The 20,568-nt window shown below is 42.7% G+C and overlaps 1 protein-coding gene across 2 annotated transcripts in view; it reads right to left on the bottom strand.

The window, feature by feature from the left end:
* Positions 1 to 20,568, bottom strand: part of DSCAM (DS cell adhesion molecule) — a 570,150-nt gene that overhangs the window by 449,637 nt on the left and 99,945 nt on the right. For both annotated transcript variants that reach the window (XM_069760714.1, XM_069760715.1), the window contains exons 2-3: positions 6,720 to 7,037; positions 4,152 to 4,289 (exon numbers count right to left, since the gene is read on the bottom strand). In XM_069760714.1, the coding sequence (XP_069616815.1) occupies positions 4,152 to 4,289; positions 6,720 to 7,037 (456 nt within the window). The remainder of the gene's footprint in view (positions 1 to 4,151; positions 4,290 to 6,719; positions 7,038 to 20,568) is intronic.

Below are 20,568 nucleotides of genomic sequence, written 5' to 3'. Positions count from 1 at the left end.
CATCACTGAGAATGCAGTCTATCGTTTACTACTAGCACCAGATGACATCACTAAGAATGCGGCCTATCGTTTACTACTAGCACCTGATGACACCACTGAGAATGCAGCCTATCGTTTACTACTAGAAACTGATGACACCACTGAGAATGCAGCCTATCGTTTACTACTAGCACCTGATGACATCACTAAGAATGCGGCCTATCGTTTACTACTAGCACCAGATGACATCACTAAGAATGCAGCCTATCGTTTACTACTAGCACCTGATGACATCACGGAGAATGCAGCCTATCGTTTACTACTAGCACCAGATGACATCACGGAGAATGCAGCCTATCGTTTACTACTAGCACCTGATGACATCACGGAGAATGTAGCCTATCGTTTACTACTAGAACCTGATGACATCACGGAGAATACAGCCTATCGTTTACTACTAGCACCTGATGACATCACGGAGAATGCAGCCTATCGTTTACTACTGGCACCTGAAGACATCACTGAGAATGCAGCCTATCGTTTACTACTGGCACCAGATGACATCACTGAGAATGCAACCTATCATTTACTACTGACACCAGATGACATCACGGAGAATACAGCCTATGGTTTAATACTAGCACCTGATGACATCACGGAGAATGCAGCCTATCGTTTACTACTGGCACCAGATGACATCGCTGAGAATGCAGCCTATCGTTTACTACTGGCACCAGATGACATCACTGAGAATGCAACCTATCATTTACTACTGGCACCAGATGACATCGCTGAGAATGCAGCCTATCGTTTACTACTAGAAACTGATGACATCACGGAGAATGCAGCCTATCGTTTACTACTAGCACCTGATGACATCACTGAGAATGCAGCCTATCGTTTACTACTAGCACCTGATGACATCACTGAGAATGCAGCCTATCATTTACTACTGGCACCAGATGACATCACTGAGAATGCAGCCTATCGTTTACTACTGGCACCAGATGACATCACGGAGAATGCAGCCTATCGTTTACTACTAGCACCAGATGATATCTCTGAGAATGCAGCCTATCCTTTTATTACTAGCACCTGATGACATCTCTGACAATCCAGCCTATCCTTTGATTACTAGCACCAGATGACATCACTGAGAATGCAGCCTATCGTTTACTACTAGCACCTGATGACATCACTGAGAATGCAGCCTATCGTTTACTACTAGCACCTGATGACATCACTAAGAATGCGGCCTATCGTTTACTACTAGCACCTGATGACATCACTGAGAATGCAGCCTATCGTTTACTACTAGCACCAGATGACATCACTGAGAATGCAGTCTATCGTTTACTACTAGCACCAGATGACATCACTAAGAATGCGGCCTATCGTTTACTACTAGCACCAGATGACATCACTGAGAATGCAGCCTATCGTTTACTACTAGCACCTGATGACATCACTGAGAATGCAGCCTATCGTTTACTACTAGCACCAGATGACATCACTGAGAATGCAGTCTATCGTTTACTACTAGCACCAGATGACATCACTAAGAATGCGGCCTATCGTTTACTACTAGCAACAGATGACATCACTGAGAATGCAGCCTATCGTTTACTACTAGCACCAGATGACATCACTGAGAATGCAGCCTATCGTTTACTACTAGCACCTGATGACATCACTAAGAATGCGGCCTATCGTTTACTACTAGCACCAGATGACATCACTAAGAATGCAGCCTATCGTTTACTACTAGCACCTGATGACATCACGGAGAATGCAGCCTATCGTTTACTACTAGCACCAGATGACATCACGGAGAATGCAGCCTATCGTTTACTACTAGCACCTGATGACATCACGGAGAATGTAGCCTATCGTTTACTACTAGAACCTGATGACATCACGGAGAATACAGCCTATCGTTTACTACTAGCACCTGATGACATCACGGAGAATGCAGCCTATCGTTTACTACTGGCACCTGAAGACATCACTGAGAATGCAGCCTATCGTTTACTACTGGCACCAGATGACATCACTGAGAATGCAACCTATCATTTACTACTGGCACCAGATGACATCACTGAGAATGCAACCTATCATTTACTACTGACACCAGATGACATCACGGAGAATGCAGCCTATGGTTTAATACTAGCACCTGATGACATCACGGAGAATGCAGCCTATCGTTTACTACTGGCACCAGATGACATCACTGAGAATGCAACCTATCATTTACTACTGGCACCAGATGACATCACTGAGAATGCAACCTATCATTTACTACTGACACCAGATGACATCACTGAGAATGCAGCCTATGGTTTAATACTAGCACCTGATGACATCACGGAGAATGCAGCCTATCGTTTACTACTGGCACCAGATGACATCACTGAGAATGCAACCTATCATTTACTACTGGCACCAGATGACATCACTGAGAATGCAACCTATCATTTACTACTGGCACCAGATGACATCGCTGAGAATGCAGCCTATCGTTTACTACTAGAAACTGATGACATCACGGAGAATGCAGCCTATCGTTTACTACTAGCACCTGATGACATCACTGAGAATGCAGCCTATCGTTTACTACTAGAAACTGATGACATCACTGAGAATGCAGCCTATCGTTTACTACTAGCACCTGATGACATCACTGAGAATGCAGCCTATCGTTTACTACTAGAAACTGATGACATCACTGAGAAAGCAGCCTATCGTTTACTACTAGCACCTGATGACATCACTGAGAATGCAGCCTATCATTTACTACTGGCACCAGATGACATCACTGAGAATGCAGCCTATCGTTTACTACTGGCACCAGATGACATCACGGAGAATGCAGCCTATCGTTTACTACTAGCACCAGATGATATCTCTGAGAATGCAGCCTATCCTTTTATTACTAGCACCTGATGACATCTCTGACAATCCAGCCTATCCTTTGATTACTAGCACCAGATGACATCACTGAGAATGCAGCCTATCGTTTACTACTAGCATCTGATTACACCACTGAGAATGCAGCCTATCGTTTACTACTAGCACCTGATGACATCACTGAGAATGCAGCCTATCGTTTACTACTAGCATCTGATTACACCACTGAGAATGCAGCCTATCGTTTATTACTAGCACCTGATGACATCTCTGAGAATGCAGCCTATCGTATATTACTAGCACCTGATGACATCTCTGACAATGCAGCCTATTCTTTTATTACTAGTACCTGATGACATCACTGAGAAAGCAGCCTATCGTTTACTACTAGCACCTGATGACATCACTGAGAAAGCAGCCTATTGTTTACTACTAGCACCTGATGACATCACTGAGAATGCAGCCTATCGTTTACTACTAGCACCTGATGACATCACTGAGAATATAGCCTATCCTTTTATTACTAGCACCAGATGACATCACTGAGAATGCAGCCTATCGTTTACCACTAGCATCTGATGACATCACTGAGAATGCAGCCGCTTTTACTACTAGTAACTCACCGAGGAAAATCTGCTAGTACCTGATGACATCACTGAGAATGCAGCCTATCTTTTATTATTTTTGTACCTGATGACATCACTGAGAATGCAGCCTATCCTTTTATTACTAGCACCTGATGACATCACTGAGAAATAGTCTATCCTTTTACTACTAGGCAATGATAACATCATTAAGAAAGGAGTGCATTCTTCACCATTATGACCTGATGACATCATGACATAATTGAGAAACATCTTATCGATTACTACTTGTACCGCCTATCCCTGCACTAGAGCATTAAGGCATCAAATATCATAACTTATCCACCCAACAGAAAAAAAAGAATACAAAGCACCAGTTCACTTATTATACTCGGGGTACCAATATTTAGATAATGTTAAGTTTGGGTCATGTTCTTGCAAGGTCTTATTTTACATAGTAAGAAATGAAGGAGCTCAGCACAAACAGCACAACAAAGACATAAACAGAAAGTAACCCTGAGAGACAAAAACTAATTACAGGGATGCAGAAGGTATTAATCACAGACTCGACATCTCTGCAGCACGTCCTCCACATCACCAGACGTGACCAAAGACTTTATAATCTGAATAAACAGGAAATAAATCTCAAACTAGTAAAAGATATTAAGGATGGCCTACCTGAGACAAGTGAGACTGTGTCCTTCTCCCACGAGACGTAGGCCTCCACCGGGGAGGAAATAATGCACTTGAAAACTGCTGCACCGCCTCTCATGGCTTTCTGGTCCTCCACTCGGACCGTATAGGCTTCCCGTAAAACTAGACACAAATCACAAAATTAGAAATATTAATTTTCTTTTTTTTTAAACTAATAGGTTGTTAAAGACGAAAATAACCATCAAAAATTACAATTTTGTGCACACAGCTTCTATCCAGACCAATGTGTCTCCGTGGTTACAGACTACAGAACTATGACTGTGTAGTCTGCAGTGATTTGTTACTCTGTTCCATGGACACACCCTTTATATTAAACCTTTATATTGACTGCAAGATCGTATTGCACAAATAGAGACAAGATTCAAAAGGAAGTTTTCACCAGAATTGTGTTGCAAAATTTTTACACAATTCGAAGTAGCGGAAAAATGTTGCGACTTTTGCAAAAGTAGGCGGAGCAAGGGCAGAATAGGGAGTGGCTAAATGAACCCAACAGAATCATCAGGTGGCGTAAATTACAACAGAAATGTTTTTTATGGTGGCGCACGGCCAATCATAGTGCCACGCCCGGAGCGGCTACAGTAATTGCTCACTATACTGTGACTGACAGCTATACAAATGCCCCGACACTCTGACTGACAGCCGGTTCTACAGCGCATCTGTGCAGAGCGAGCTGTCCAGCAAAGAGTCGGGATGTATGAATAAAGCAAACTGTGTCATGAGCAGTGACTTTAGCCGTTCCAGGCACGCTTATATGGCTGAAAGCCGGCTGCTCCAGAGAGCAAACAAGTTCATTTCCTCCTGCTATCTGCACTTTTAATGCAGCCGGGCAGCATTGTAACCCTATTCACCTGTAGATTAACCCTATAACTGCAGATAACTAGTGTTTTTAGAGGTGACAGGTTCCTTTTAATTAATTGTGACTTCAGACTCTTTTTCTTCCTCCTTAAAGCACCGTCCATGAGAAAAAAATTTAGAGGCAAGATACCTCCATAATTAAATATCTTAACACACCCCTTAATATGCCAATCTTAAGAAGAAAGAAGGATACTGTCACGATCCATTTTTGGATCTGTGGCAGATCTGGCTTTTCATATTAAAACTTAAATCCTTTCAGGTCATTGGGGGTTAATTTCAGCGTTTTCCCCCCTGCTGCTCAGCTGTGTAATTGCATTGATGCTAATTCTGCTGATGTTGTTGGTGACCACTCCCACCATCCTTCAGAAGGTCACCTGATGCATCAGCTGATTGTTGGTTATGCAGGTCCTCGTGGAGACCAACCGAGCTGGAGACAGGAGCTTGCTGGTGCAGTGGTGCTTCAGCTGAATACTGATATCTGGTGCCTAACTCTGCTGTGCTGTGCATTGCAGCAAAGAAAGCTAAGTGTTGTATTTTTGTTCCCCATTCCCTGTGGTGTTTGTCTTTCCTTTCCCTTGTGTTTTATTAGTGCAGTGGTGTGACTAGTGCTCTCACCCGCCAGCTCCCTACCTAGGGATTACAGTAGGGCAAGTGAGGGTTTTAGGTGTCCTGCTCGGCAACGGGGTGAAAGAACCCATATAGGGACGTTAGGGAGATTACGATAAAGCCTCAGGTGAGTGAAGGAGGTGTCCATTCCCCTATTCCCTAAACCCATATAGGGACGTTAGTGAGATTACGATAAAGCCTCAGGTGAGTGCAGGAGGTGTCCATTCCCCTATTCCCTATCGTCAGGGTCCACCGTTGTTATTGTGTCCCTGGTGTACCGCTTTTTTTAGTTGTGTCGTTTGGTGACCGACCAACTGTTGGGTCTCGTCACACTGGATCAAGCACTCTGTGACTGAAACATTGCGGAGAAAATGTCGATAAACAATTTGATTTTAATGAATTATTTTTATAAAAAATTACAATAAAAGTTCAAGCACATGGAACAATAATATAACGGTATGTCAACAATATCTCAAAGGGTAAAAGCAAATATATTTGGTTTCAGGAAGACCAAAAAAAGACATGCATACAAAGACATAATCCCTTATAGCTAGTGCAAGTGCATTTATCTTTTAGACTAGAGGTCAGGTCAATGCAAGCAGGTGTGGATAGTGGGTGTACTAGTCATACCAGAGCAGCCTAGTTATTTAGCTTTAAGTCCTGTGAAAATAGCATTTCCATTGTCATCCTCCATTCAAAAAGGAAAAGGTAAGAGGCTGTATATAGCGCTCCTGTGACTCCTTGGTGTCTGTGGTAGGACGTATACTCCATTTCTTCCTGGAGACTGTTATAAGCTATGACATTATTTCCGTCAACTGACTCCCATTCATTTCTGCTGCTTTAAAGAATCACGACCAATAAAGAAAATAGAGGCAGAAAGCTCATGTCTCCAATATAGCTTCTCCAGGAAAGTTTTTAAAAATAAAAAAACTAAAAATAAAAAAAATACATATTTCTAAAAAATATAACTAATTATTTCTACATACTTAGATCTAATTACTGATACTATAATTACTTAAAAAAAAAAAAAACATACGGTAAATAAATTTAAGAAAATTTGTACCCTCTTACCGGCCTTAATGTGGACATCCTGACTCCTGATTTTCCCTGAAGGGTTTTCAGCTGTGCAATAATAAGTATTATCATGGATTAAGTTATTAAAGCTTGAAGGAGGGAAAGGGAAAATTTGGAGAGTGCCATTAGGGTGGACGTGGCGGATCCCAGGGACATCGTAGATCTCCTCGCCCGTTGCTAGGTACCATCTGAGCGTCACACGGGGGACTCCTTCTGCAGGGCAAGGTACCAAGGCCCCCGTGGTGCTAGCAAATACTACCTCTTGCAGAGATGCATTGATAAAATATAAGCTGGCGTGTAGATCTTCACAAGAAACTGAAAAAGAAGAAGAGAAAATGGCAATGTAATTGTAATGTAAAGATGATTATTAAAGGTTACCACCACCTAAAATCAAAAAGTATCCCTAGTAGATATTAATGCTTAAGCAGGAGGACCACTATGACTGGATAAGCAGTACAAAGAGGAATGTTAAAGGAACACTCCAGGCAAAAATGTTACCGTCTGAAGAAGTGGAGTGTGACAGAGTGAATCCAAACCACCTTCGTCCATTTTACCATTTACTAGTAATAACACACAACATCAATTTTTAATTGACCAATATTGGAAAAAATAAACCCTGTAAACCTGATTTTTTTTTTTTCCCGTTATGCTGTGAATTAAAAAGTGTAAAAAATAGCACCATGATTTCCGGACTGACATGAGTTCCTTAAGTGTTACTTTTCATTATCACTATTTTTGGACCTTTCATACGGATTTAAAGTGCCTGATTTAAATGCATTCGAGCATTTAAAGCGTAACGTCGCTTTGGTGTCAATTAGTGTAAATGTGTACAGAGATGCTTAAAATACAAATTACTAAAAATACATTAATTAGTAAAAATGCTTTCTTTGCCCATGGGGACTAGTTGAAAATTGGTAATGCGACAGAATGTTAAATGAAAAATCTATGTCGTGTCCTGTCCCCTTCAACTAAAAGTACAGAAGCCGGGCTAACCACGTTTGTAGGAGGCTACTCTGACGTGAACTGAACAAGTCTGGATCAGCGAGGCTGGAATACACCAAAGTATCACGGTTTTGCAGCAATTTCAGCAAAGTCAAAGTGTTTCTAGTGCACTTCTTCCCATCTGCTATACTTAAATGGACAGTACAGGATTAGAAAAACGTGGCTGCTTACTTCTACCCCAGTCTGTGCGCAGGTTGCATATGGTATTAAAGCCAAGCCCTATCTACATTAATGGAGCCAAGCTACACTACCAGACCTGACCAGTAGAAAGCCGGAACACTGAGGGGACGCAGCCATTTTTATAAATTCTGGAAATACCCATTAAAATGAAAAGCCACATATACAGATCTACCATTACATTCATACATGCAGTTATGGCAGAGATGAGTTTGTTTCTTGGCATGATTTCTGCAGACCTGTCATTTGCCATATATCTGTAATTTTTTTTCCGCTGTTCTCCTGAATCTGGCACAGTTTTTTGTTTTTTTTCTTGCACCTCTGAATTCCGGAGACACGTCTCCCACTTCACTGTATATAAATCTAGTCTTCTTATCCAAATGGGTGTGATCCTTAAGAAAACGCCCATAGAGAACAGTTAATGACCACACCCACTTGTTTAACAACCCCAGATTTATATACAGGGAAGAGCCGGCTGTATCTCAGGAGAACAGCAGCTTTTACATCGGGTAGAAATATTACATATTTATGGCAAGTGACAGGTCTTCTTTATTGGCGTCATCTGTTTTACATAGGACTACAGGTACCGTATTTTGAGGACTATAAGACGCGATTTTTTCCTCCCAAAATGTGGGGGAAAATGGGGGGTGCCTCTTATAGTCCGGATGTATTGGCTGTGGTGGGGAGGTGGGGGAGCGGTATCGGAGGAGCAGTGGGCTCAGAGGCAGGAACATCATACGCTGCTCACAAGCAGAGCACAGCTGCCGGAATACTCACCGGGTGTTCATCGGAGATCGCGGTGAGTATCCATTCCTCTTCAGTAGCGCGCAGTGTCAGCCTCCAGCTTACTGCTGGGGCCCGTGGTCACGTGTGCCGATACTTAAAGGGAACCTGTCACCCCCAAAATCGTAGATGAGCTAAGCCCACCGGCATCAGGGGCTTATCTACAGCACTCTGTAATGCTGTAGATAAGCCCCCAATGTAACCTGAAAGAGGAGAAAAAGAGGTTATATTATACTCACCCAGGGGCGGTCCCGCTGCGGTGGGCGTCGCCGTGCGTTCCGGGGCCTCCCATCTTCATACGATGTCCTCTCCTTGTCTTCCCGCTGCGGCTCCGGCGCAGGCGTACTTTGTCTGTCCTGTTGAGGGCAGAGCAAGGTACTGCAGTGCGCAGGCGCTGGGCCTCTCTGACCTTTCCGGCGCCTGCGCACTGCAGTACCTTGCTCTGCCCTCAACAGGACAGACAAAGTACGCCTGCACAGGAGCCGCAAAGTGAAGACAAGAAGAAGACGTCATCGTAAGAAGATGGGAGGCCCCGGACCGCGACGCCCATCGGATCGGACCGCCCCTGGGTGAGTATAATCTAACCTCTTTTTCTCATCTTTCAGGATACATCAGGGGCTTATCTACAGCATTACAGAATGCATTCCAGAATGTTGTAGATAATCCCCTGATGCCGGTGGGCTTAGCTCATCTATAATTTTGGGGCCGATAGGTTCTCTTTAAGAGAAATTAATGTTCTGAACGAAATGTGAACAATCAATCATACCAGAAACTGGATGGGGCCAATCAGTCATACCAGAAACTGGATGGGGCCAATCAATCATACCAGAAACTGGATGGGGCCAATCAATCATACCAGGAACTGGATGGGGCCAATCAATCATACCAGGAACTAGATGGGGCCAATCAATTATACCAGAATAAAAATGGGACCATGCATACCAGGACTGGGATGGGGCCAATCATGCCAGAATAGGGATGAAGGGACCATATTTACCAGGATAGGTGAGCTTAATTACAGAATTGACCACATTTTTTGCTTCAGTTTGTTTTTTTTGTTTTTTTTTAAATTTCCTCCTCTAAAACCTAGGTGCGTCTTATGGTCCGATGCGTCTTACAGTCTGAAAAATACGGTAATTCTACTGCATTGTTTTACTTATCTAGAATAATGTGCCCTACCAGCAACTATCTATTTGAAGATGGCAGGAGTGGACTTGCCAGATTAATTTACTTTATGAAAACTTGTCATCAACATAAATTAATTTACATCAATTGGAATTTAAAAAAAAAAAAGGGACTGATTTACAGCAGTGCACCTGCCCCGTGAGTTTCCGCCAAGCTTTCCCTACATAAATACACCTCTCACGGCACTCATACACCTTGCTGTCTTGATCATCTCAAATTTAGATTTTGGTGGCTGCTGTGGTAGGAGACATGATGTAGCGCTGTTATTTGGGCTCTGAATGAACCTGTTATGTAAGCATTTTAGGATTATTATATTGCACTGTATTGTAGCATTATTCAGTATTACTCTTGATTAACAATTTGTAACATCACTCTTCATTTCCTTCCTCTTGGAAGATAACCAACAATTTGTAGACAAGGAAGATTTAGACCGCTACGTCTATCTGGTATATGGTTGGGTCTATCAACACCACTCTTGACCAGAGGTTATGACAAGCCCCTTTATAATGTCACTCCATCATTCTAGGCATCTGAGTATTTAGACCTCCATTATTCAAACACTAAGGGTATATATCAGGGGTGGGGAACCTCCGGCTCATGGGCAGAGACCGGTCAATCCAGGTCAGCGGGTGAGGAGAAGCCGCCGGAGACCTGCCTCTATGTCTAGTCTATAGAAAGATCTTAATCCCTGGCAGCTATTAAAGTAAGTTTTTCTATGAAGCGCCACAAAGTTTCAGAGTCAAACACACATGGCGGATATCATAAAGTCAGTGCGTGATACATGCTCCGCACAGATTGGGCAGCATAAATCAGGTTCTCTTTAACAACCCAGGGCCCTTTACATAAAATTACTTTAAAGACGTTCTCCACTACTAGGACAACCCCATCTTAAACTAAATGTTCTGCCCCGATAAAATAATAAAGCTTATACTCCCCTCCCGTGTCGGCACTTGCTCTCCCCGGGGCCGTAATGCGGTGTTGTGACACATGACGCCGGCGTCCAATCAGCGAACAGAATATGAACAGGAAGCCAGGACTGCAGCTGATCCCGGACTTCCTCTTCATGTTCAGGTTTTCCGAAGGCGGAGACAGTGATGCCAGCGCTGACCGGGGCCCGGCATTATGTATCACAACAGCGCATCACAGCTCTGGAACTGCGAGTGCCGACACGCTGGAACGGAGGAGGTTCACAGGAGGTGAGTATAGGCTTTATTAATTTATCAGGGCTGAACATTTAGTTTAAGAAGGGGTTGTCCTAGTAGTGGACAACCCCTTTAAAAGGGGTTCTTTGAGAATATAAAAAAATAAAGAAAAATGATGAATACATTTCTACATATATATTTCTAATAATTAGCAAATCACACTTGTTTTGTCTAGATACGTATTCACTATAAAATATTAAGATGGACGATGTTTTGTTACACTGCTAGAAACCTTTCCTAGAATGTTATTAGGACAGGAGTCTGGGAGCATGAGCACAAAGAAGCTCCACCTCACATCCTTATTGTGTAGACCGGGGGCGGGGAACCTTAGGGCCATTTACGGCCCTCAATGACCTTTTATCAGGCCCCCGAGCAGATTCTCAGGGACCGCATTCTTGGGCAGGGAGGTGTATTTTGATTTCAACCAGCTCATTAATTTCTTCTTCCTCTGTTAGGCTACTTTCACATTTGCGTTCTACCGGGCTGCGTCGGGCGCAGCCGCGGCGACGCATGCGCCATGCGCCCCTATATTTAACATGGGGGCGCATGGACATGCGTTTGCATGCGTTTTGCGATGCATGCGGTTTTTTTTGCCGCAAGCGTTAGGGCGCAGAGAACGCAGCAAGATGCATTTTTTTGCGTCCAAAATTCGGCAAAAAAGGACGCATGCGACGCAAAACTATGCGTTTTAGCGTGTTTTTGTTTGCGTTGTGTCGCCGACGCAACAACGCAAATGTGAACGTAGCCTTACCACACACATGCAGTGTTCACTACTGAACAATTGTAAAACCAAGCTCCGAATTAGATACGACAAAGAAAAAACAAGAGTAGAAGATAATAAACAATAAAGGTATATTTTATTTCATCACATATTATGAATGACAATAGAACATACATTAAAATTGTGCACGTATCCGAATAACAAAAACATTTGTATTGAAAAAGAGTTTAATTAATAAACCAGATATAGAATCAAGGACCAATCTATCCTATGGCGGACAAGGTATAGTTAGTATATAATTTATTTCATATCCCACATTTTCCGCTTCATAAGCTCACAATTGAATGAGACACACATGTATATGTGAAGTATCCGAAGAAAAGCAACCAAACAATCAGAAAATATATATCAACATAAAAATCTGTGTGTAGCCAAATGACTACAAAACCAGTGCAAGTGTTTGCAAAAAAAATACATAAATTAGTGGGTAGAGTGAGAGGGGACTCCAAATATCAAAGCACACCCGTAAAAAAATGCGTGCTCAGTGAGAGGAATCCTAATAAAGTGCCATGTATATGATGCATAAAAGGATTATAAGACGGGGGGAATAAAACTATACCTTTCAATATTGTCCGGATACTGCGCACCCCGACGCGCGTTTTGGAATAAAGATTCCTTTGAAGATCATCTGAAGAACACTTTTAAGTCCTACCTCTAAAAGTATTAGACTGACTATTGAATTTCGAATAGGGATGGATATTTTCACCTGAGTACAGCGCTGCAGAATGTGTTGGTACAATATAAACAAAGTCAATTGATAAATCACATAGTGAACACTCTCTGGTTCCGTTAGTCTGGTGTTAATGCAATCAAGCAAAAAACACTTAACAGGTTCTTCACATACAATGGGTGCACTATAAATACTCAGAGATCTGGCCAAGGGCACTAAACAAGGTGGAGAAGTCAGGGTCACACTGTTCATCTCCGTGAACGCAGCTTTTAGCATCTAAAGAAATGTATTTCACATATATGTGCTGTGACCTATAGCCCAGTGGAGGGATCTGTAGGGAATACGTCATAGGCTTGATTCAATATCTTGTGACAAGTACCCCGAAGAAGAGCACCAGCAAATCACGCGAACCTCATGAAAAACAGACATCTCACATGTTTCAGCAATTTAAAGGAACTTTATGAGAATAAGTAAAAATGAAGACAGCGAGCACATGTATGCAGCGTCTCCTACCCAAAAACTGCAAGATGCAAGCTCCAAATAACTGCTGTAAGCAGGGAGTCCACACAACATATAGGCGGCCGATGCCTACAATCCTCAGATCCTAAATTACAGCTTTCCAGCGGTCACAGATTCCCCACAACGTCCTATGGGAAAAGGGGTGGGATAAGTGCAAAACCTGCCCAAAACTGGGTGTTCTGGAGATGGGACGGAGGAATTTGCAGGAGTGATATCTCCATTCTAAGGAAGGAATGGGCAAGGTTTAGGCTATGTTATGTGCATATGATGCGGATTTGATGCGGATCCGCAGCGGATTTTCCGCACAGAAACGCTGCAGATCCGCACTGTGATGTACAGTATAATGTTATTCTATGGGGGGGAAAAAAGCTGTGCAGACGGTGCAGAAAAATCAGTGCGGAATTGCTGTGGATTTGAAAGAAGTGCATGTCACTTCTTTTGTGCGGATCTGCAGCGTTTCTGCACCCCTCCATGATAAAATTCCGCAGTGGCAAAAACCGCTGAAAATCCACACAAAATCTGCATCAATTCCGCACAATCTGTATTAAAACAGCGGCAAATCCGCGGCTGCGGATTCTGCCTAGAGATGCGGATTTTGTGCAGAAAATTCTGCACCTCTTTTCCTACGTGTGCACATACCCTTAGGCTATATGCGCACACGTTGCAGATTTGACTGTGGAATTTTCTGTGCAGATTCTGCATTTCTTGGCAGAAGACGCAGGTCAGAATCTGCGCCTTTTTTAGGCATACCCTTGGAAAATACTCCAGAAACATAGGCAATTATGTAGTTCAAAGCTGCCTTCATAATTCTGCAAACTGAGACTACTCCCAGTATTCGCTCCTTGTCCATTCCATGCACAGTTTATTCTAAGGAAATGTACTGTGGAAAGTATTATATTTATATCAGGTACTGTGTAATAAAGCAAACAGTCTGCCTGCACCATAGCGGCATTGCTAAATTGTTAGGTGTAACAAGCTTTATAATGTTTCCCAATAACAACTTAGAGAAAACTGAGTGCAGCTCTGCAGTAATACAGGATGTAACTCAGGATCAGTACAGGATCAGTAATGTAATGTATGTACACAGTGACTGCACCAGCAGAATAGTGAGTGCAGCTCTGGAGTATAATACAGGATGTAACTCAGGATCAGTAATGTAATGTATGTACACAGTGACTGCACCAGCAGAATAGTGAGTGCAGCTCTGGAGTATAATACAGGATGTAACTCAGGATCAGTAATGTAATATATGTACACAGTGACTGCACCAGCAGAATAGTGAGTGCAGCTCTGGGGTATAATACAGGATGTAACTCAGGATCAGTAATGTAATGTATGTACACAGTGACTGCACCAGCAGAATAGTGAGTGCAGCTCTGGAGTATAATACCGGATGTAACTCAGGATCAGTAATGTAATGTATGTACACAGTGACTGCACCAGCAGAATAGTGAGTGCAGCTCTGGAGTATAATACAGGATGTAACTCAGGATCAGTAATGTAACGTATGTACACAGTGACTGCACCAGCAGAATAGTGAGTGCAGCTCTGGAGTATAATACAGGATGTAACTCAGGATCAGTAATGTAATGTATGTACACAGTGACTGCACCAGCAGAATAGTGAGTGCAGCTCTGGAGTATAATACAGGATGTAACTCAGGATCAGTAATGTAATATATGTACACAGTGACTGCACCAGCAGAATAGTGAGTGCAGCTCTGGGGTATAATACAGGATGTAACTCAGGATCAGTAATGTAATGTATGTACACAGTGACTGCACCAGCAGAATAGTGAGTGCAGCTCTGGAGTATAATACCGGATGTAACTCAGGATCAGTAATGTAATGTATGTACACAGTGACTGCACCAGCAGAATAGTGAGTGCAGCTCTGGAGTATAATACAGGATGTAACTCAGGATCAGTAATGTAACGTATGTACACAGTGACTGCACCAGCAGAATAGTGAGTGCAGCTCTGGAGTATAATACAGGATGTAACTCAGGATCAGTAATGTAATGTATGTACACAGTGACTGCACCAGCAGAATAGTGAGTGCAGCTCTGGGGTATAATACAGGATGTAACTCAGGATCAGTAATGTAATGTATGTACACAGTGACTGCACCAGCAGAATAGTGAGTGCAGCTCTGGAGTATAATACCGGATGTAACTCAGGATCAGTAATGTAATGTATGTACACAGTGACTGCACCAGCAGAATAGTGAGTGCAGCTCTGGAGTATAATACAGGATGTAACTCAGGATCAGTAATGTAATGAATGTACACAGTGACTGCACCAGCAGAATAGTGAGTGCAGCTCTGGGGTATAATACAGGATGTAACTCAGGATCAGTAATGTAATGTATGTACACAGTGACTGCACCAGCAGAATAGTGAGTGCCGCTCTGGAGTATAATACAGGATGTAACTCAGGATCAGTAATGTAATGTATGTACACAGTGACTGCACCAGCAGAATAGTGAGTGCAGCTCTGGAGTATAATACAGGATGTAACTCAGGATCAGTAATGTAATGTATGTACACAGTGACTGCACCAGCAGAATAGTGAGTGCAGCTCTGGAGTATAATACAGGATGTAACTCAGGGTCAGTAATGTAATGTATGTACACAGTGACTGCACCAGCAGAATAGTGAGTGCAGCTCTGGAATATAATACAGGATGTAACTCAGGATCAGTAATGTAATGTATGTAAAAAGTGACTGCACCAGCAGAATAGTGAGTGCAGCTCTGGAGTATAATACAGGATGTAACTCAGGATCAGTAATGTAATGTATGTACACAGTGACTGCACCAGCAGAATAGTGAGTGCAGCTCTGGAGTATAATACAGGAGGTAACTCAGGATCAGTAATGTAATGTATGTACACAGTGACTGCACCAGCAGAATAGTGAGTGCAGCTCTGGAGTATAATACAGGATGTAACTCAGGGTCAGTAATGTAATGTATGTACACAGTGACTGCACCAGCAGAATAGTGAGTGCAGCTCTGGAATATAATACAGGATGTAACTCAGGATCAGTAATGTAATGTATGTAAAAAGTGACTGCACCAGCAGAATAGTGAGTGCAGCTCTGGAGTATAATACAGGATGTAACTCAGGATCAGTAATGTAATGTATGTACACAGTGACTGCACCAGCAGAATAGTGAGTGCAGCTCTGGAGTATAATACAGGAGGTAACTCAGGATCAGTACAGGATCAGTAATATATTTATGTAGTAAGTTTCATCTATATGTGAACTGTGAAATAATGCTCAGATGTGACTATGCCCTATAAGTCCCTTTTATGATCATTTACATCTGATGTACTTTACCTATATTGTCACAGTAATCATGCTGCTAGAGAGCTTTATATTTTTATTTTAGAATGCAAAATGCTTATCGAAATAAAGGACACTTGTAACAAAGTATAGATGTTCAGATTAGCTGCAAATTCTGCACATCTCTGGCCAGATACCTGTTACGTGCAGCACTAGCAAACAGTAAATCACTCCCAGCAGGATATTCACTAAACAACATTTCCCCATAGACCTTATTATATTGGTACGGTCAGCCACTTGTCCTGTCAGAAAATAATATCAGATTAGTTTGACAACGCAATTTCCCTCCAGCAAAATGAGGCTTCCGAACATCCTAAAAGCCTCCGATTTCCCTGCCCTTAATTAATTTACCCTTCACAATGTAGGGTTCATATTAACCTTCATCTTGTAAGTTCGTTGATACACAAGCAGATAAATGTGGCTAATACTAATGGTTTAATCTCTCTGTATAAGCATTCATTAGTATTACACCATGGTTCAATTAGTTCTTAAACAATACCAACAGAAGAGCGCTCCTAGTGGACGGTTATTGCAAAGCAGCCAAGGGCAATGTTGGCAAAGTTCATAATATTTATTGACCTTTTATACCCTTAGTGCACAATTTATGTCACAAGTTATGGTGCCTGTCTTACAATGATGGCTTTGGCCTATAACGGCTAGCTCTACTGATGCTTAACCATTAAGATGACGCCGTCAGAGACACAATCATGAGGTTACGATGGCAGTCGGTAGCCGGCTTAAGGCCCCGGTCACTGCCATGTTTGTTCTCTTATGAAGCCCAGTCTGTGCCTCGGAGCTTGGGCTACATAGGAGAATACCATTTTAACCATATACTGCAATACTGTGTAACTGAGACCAATATCAACGGAACAGAAAACATTATAGTATATAAAGTGTAGAATGGTGAATTTCCAATAAATGGCCTAGAAAAAATTATAATAATGGACACTCCCTTGAATCTGTTATCTATGAGCGACAAGGAGTCAGAGTCCAACAAGTTGAATAATTGTAACAATATGTTAATTACAAAAACACTGGCAAAAATAAATAATATAAAAAACTCAATAACGATGACACAAAATGTTAAGATGCTACAGATTCACTAAAATGTAACGGGTACAGGTAGTAAAGGCCAATACATAAGGTATATGTCCAATATTGTATATAATACAGACACTAATAGTAAATTATATAAATATATATATATATATATATATATATATATATATATATATATATATATATATATACATACACACATATACACACACAGTACAGACCAAAAGTTTGGACACACCTCATTTAAAGATTTTTCTGTATTTTCATGACTATGAAAATTGTACATTCACACTGAAGGCATCAAAACTATGAATTAACACATGTGGAATTATATACTTAACAAAAAAGTGTGAAACAACTGAAATTATGTCTTATATTCTAGGTTCCTCAAAGTAGCCACCTTTTGCTTTGATGACTGCTTTGCACACTCTTGGCATTCTCTTGATGAGCTTCAGCCCGACCGAGAATTAGTCCCTATGTACTCCCATCCAGTCAGTGCCCGGTGCCCGCTCCATAATCCCCTCCAGTCAGCGCTCACACAGGGTTAATGGCAGCGTTAACAGACCGCGTTATAACGCACTCCGTTAACGCTGCTATTAACCCTGTGTGACCAACTTTTTACTATTGATGCTGCCCATGCAGAATCAATAGTAAAAATATCTAATGTTAAAAATAATAAAAAAACGAAAAACCTGCTGTTAGGGGTTGAGTTCCTGCCTCTGCACAGGGGGAATCTCGGGCCATCTCCGCTGCGGTCTCCCATTCTTCTCCTGCCGCAGTGGAGATTGCTCAGCGGAGACGTCGATCCCAGCGTCTCGCTCAGTCTGACTCTGTGCTTAGAGTTACTGCTGCGTTTCCTGCTTCTCCCATTGAAGTCAGTGCTGGGCAGCGGCGAGCGGACATTTCTGGGGCTAAGTCCTGCTTTTCACATTCTGAGCATGCCCAGAGTAAGATCTCTCAGTGGAGATCGAGGGTTACATGATCAGATACTGCAGCTAAGGTCCTTGTAGCTGCTAGGACTAAATCCTGCTTTGCACTCTGAGCATGCCCAGGGTGAGATCTCTCAGTGGAGATCCAGGGTCACATGCTCAGGTGCTGCAGCACTCCATTGGTCCTTCTTTGGAAGGTCCTAAACATGCTGCAGCTATTTAAGCCTCGCATGGCCGCACGGCCATGCGCTAGTATTGTCTTTTGTAAATGTGTGTGTGTTGTGAGTGAAAGTCGTTCTTTAAAATCCCCTCCCTATTGTATGACTGCTCGCGGAAGGTGGGTGATTGCGACCTAGCGCCCGACTTAGCCATCAGCACGGTACACACATTACAGCGTCTTATTGCTGTGACCGCCAGTGCGGCGCCGTGCGCTTTCTCTGCGCTTTCCTAACCCAAGTCTGGGTGGTTAGTGGCGTCTGCCAGTGCGGCACCGCACACACTCTCGTGCCTCTAAATATATTCTCTTGGTGCGGTACCGCGGCCCTGTGACTCAACAGGGTTCGCTTCCTTCACACTGGGTGAAGTTAACCCAAGTGTGTATTCATATTGTACCGCCATCTCGTCCGTCTCTACTAGCAGCAGGGTTTTCACCTGCACGGTGGACCTTGGACGGCGAACGCACCTAATACCATTACACCTTATACTTGGTGCGTTCCGCCAGTCCTAACACCTGCTATTCTCACCTTCCGTCGTCCGCCAATGCGCCGGACAGCTTCGCTGGACGCCGGAGGGTGAGTATATAACTTTTTTTTTTTTTTTTTAACAGGGATATGGTGCCCACACTGCTATATACTACGTGGGCTGTTATATACTGCGTGGCTGCTATATACTACGTGGGCAGTGTTATATACTGCGTGGGCTGTTATATACTGCGTGGGCTATGCTATATATTACGTTGGCTGTGTTATATACTGCGTGGCAGCTATATACTACATGGGCAGTGTTATATACTACGTGGGCTGTGTTGTATACTGTGTGGGCTGTTATATACTGCGTGGCTGGCTGCTATATACTAGTGGGCAGTGTTATATACTACGTGGGCTGTGTTATATACTGCATGGGCTGTGTTATATACTGCGTGGGCTGTTATATACTGCGTGGGCTGTGTTATATACTGCGTGGCCTGTGCTATACACTATGTGGGCTGTGTTATATACTGTACTGTGTGGCTCCTATATACTACGTGGCCTGTGCTATATACTATGTGGCTGCTATATACATACATACATACATACATATTCTAGAACACCTGATGCGTTAGAATCGGGCCACCGATTTTCTATACAGTATATAGAAAAAACTTTTTGTTTCTCCAGCGATCAGTCCAATGGTAGAGTAAAATATACCTTTTATTTATCCATTAAAAAGTTCCAGATTTCTTCAGTTACAATATTGCATACATTCAATCCCTTATGGACAACATGTTTCAACACCACGTGTGTCTTCCTCCAGGTCCCACACATGTGGTGTCGAAACATGTCATTCATTCCTGTTCATTCAACGCGGTAAGCTGGCCTTGCCAAAAACTCTCTCTCTCTCTCTCTCTCTATATATATATATACACACACACACACACACGGTATATATCTATATATATAAATCTGGGACAACAGATAATGAATGTATAACTCAATGTTACACCCGGTCCGGTTCCTGTAGCTTAGCGGGGTCCCCGTCGGGACTCCCGCTCTGTGCAGGCTCCACACTGTCAGGATACAGCCTCTGCCTTCCCTTCCTCCTCTGCTTCCTGGCGCGCTGCCAGCAGGTTCTCGGGCAGAGTGTTAAGGTCGCGCGCGCTCGCTTCTGGTCTCTTAAAGAGACAGTGCGCATTTTTCAACAAGGACTCCTGGCCAATGGCATGTTGATGGTTACTATTTCTAGCTCCTCCACCATAGGGAGGGCGCCGGAGCAACTAGTGTTCACTGCTTCTTCTTCCGGTTCCTGCTAGCAGAAGCTTTTGTTTCTGAAGTTCTCTGCCAGTGTTCCGCTTATACTGCTACTCACTATCATGTGAATCATCTGAATGGACTTTGTATTTTACTCTCAATAAATTTGGAATATTTTTTGGTAGCTGGAATTTTTCCCCTTTATTTTTGTTCTCCGCTTATACTGTCTGGCTCCACAGATCATCTGCT

This window comes from Ranitomeya imitator, chromosome 3, assembly GCF_032444005.1.
Source record: "Ranitomeya imitator isolate aRanImi1 chromosome 3, aRanImi1.pri, whole genome shotgun sequence".
Classification (NCBI taxonomy): domain Eukaryota; kingdom Metazoa; phylum Chordata; class Amphibia; order Anura; family Dendrobatidae; genus Ranitomeya; species Ranitomeya imitator.
This window is presented reverse-complemented; position numbering and strand designations above follow the sequence as displayed.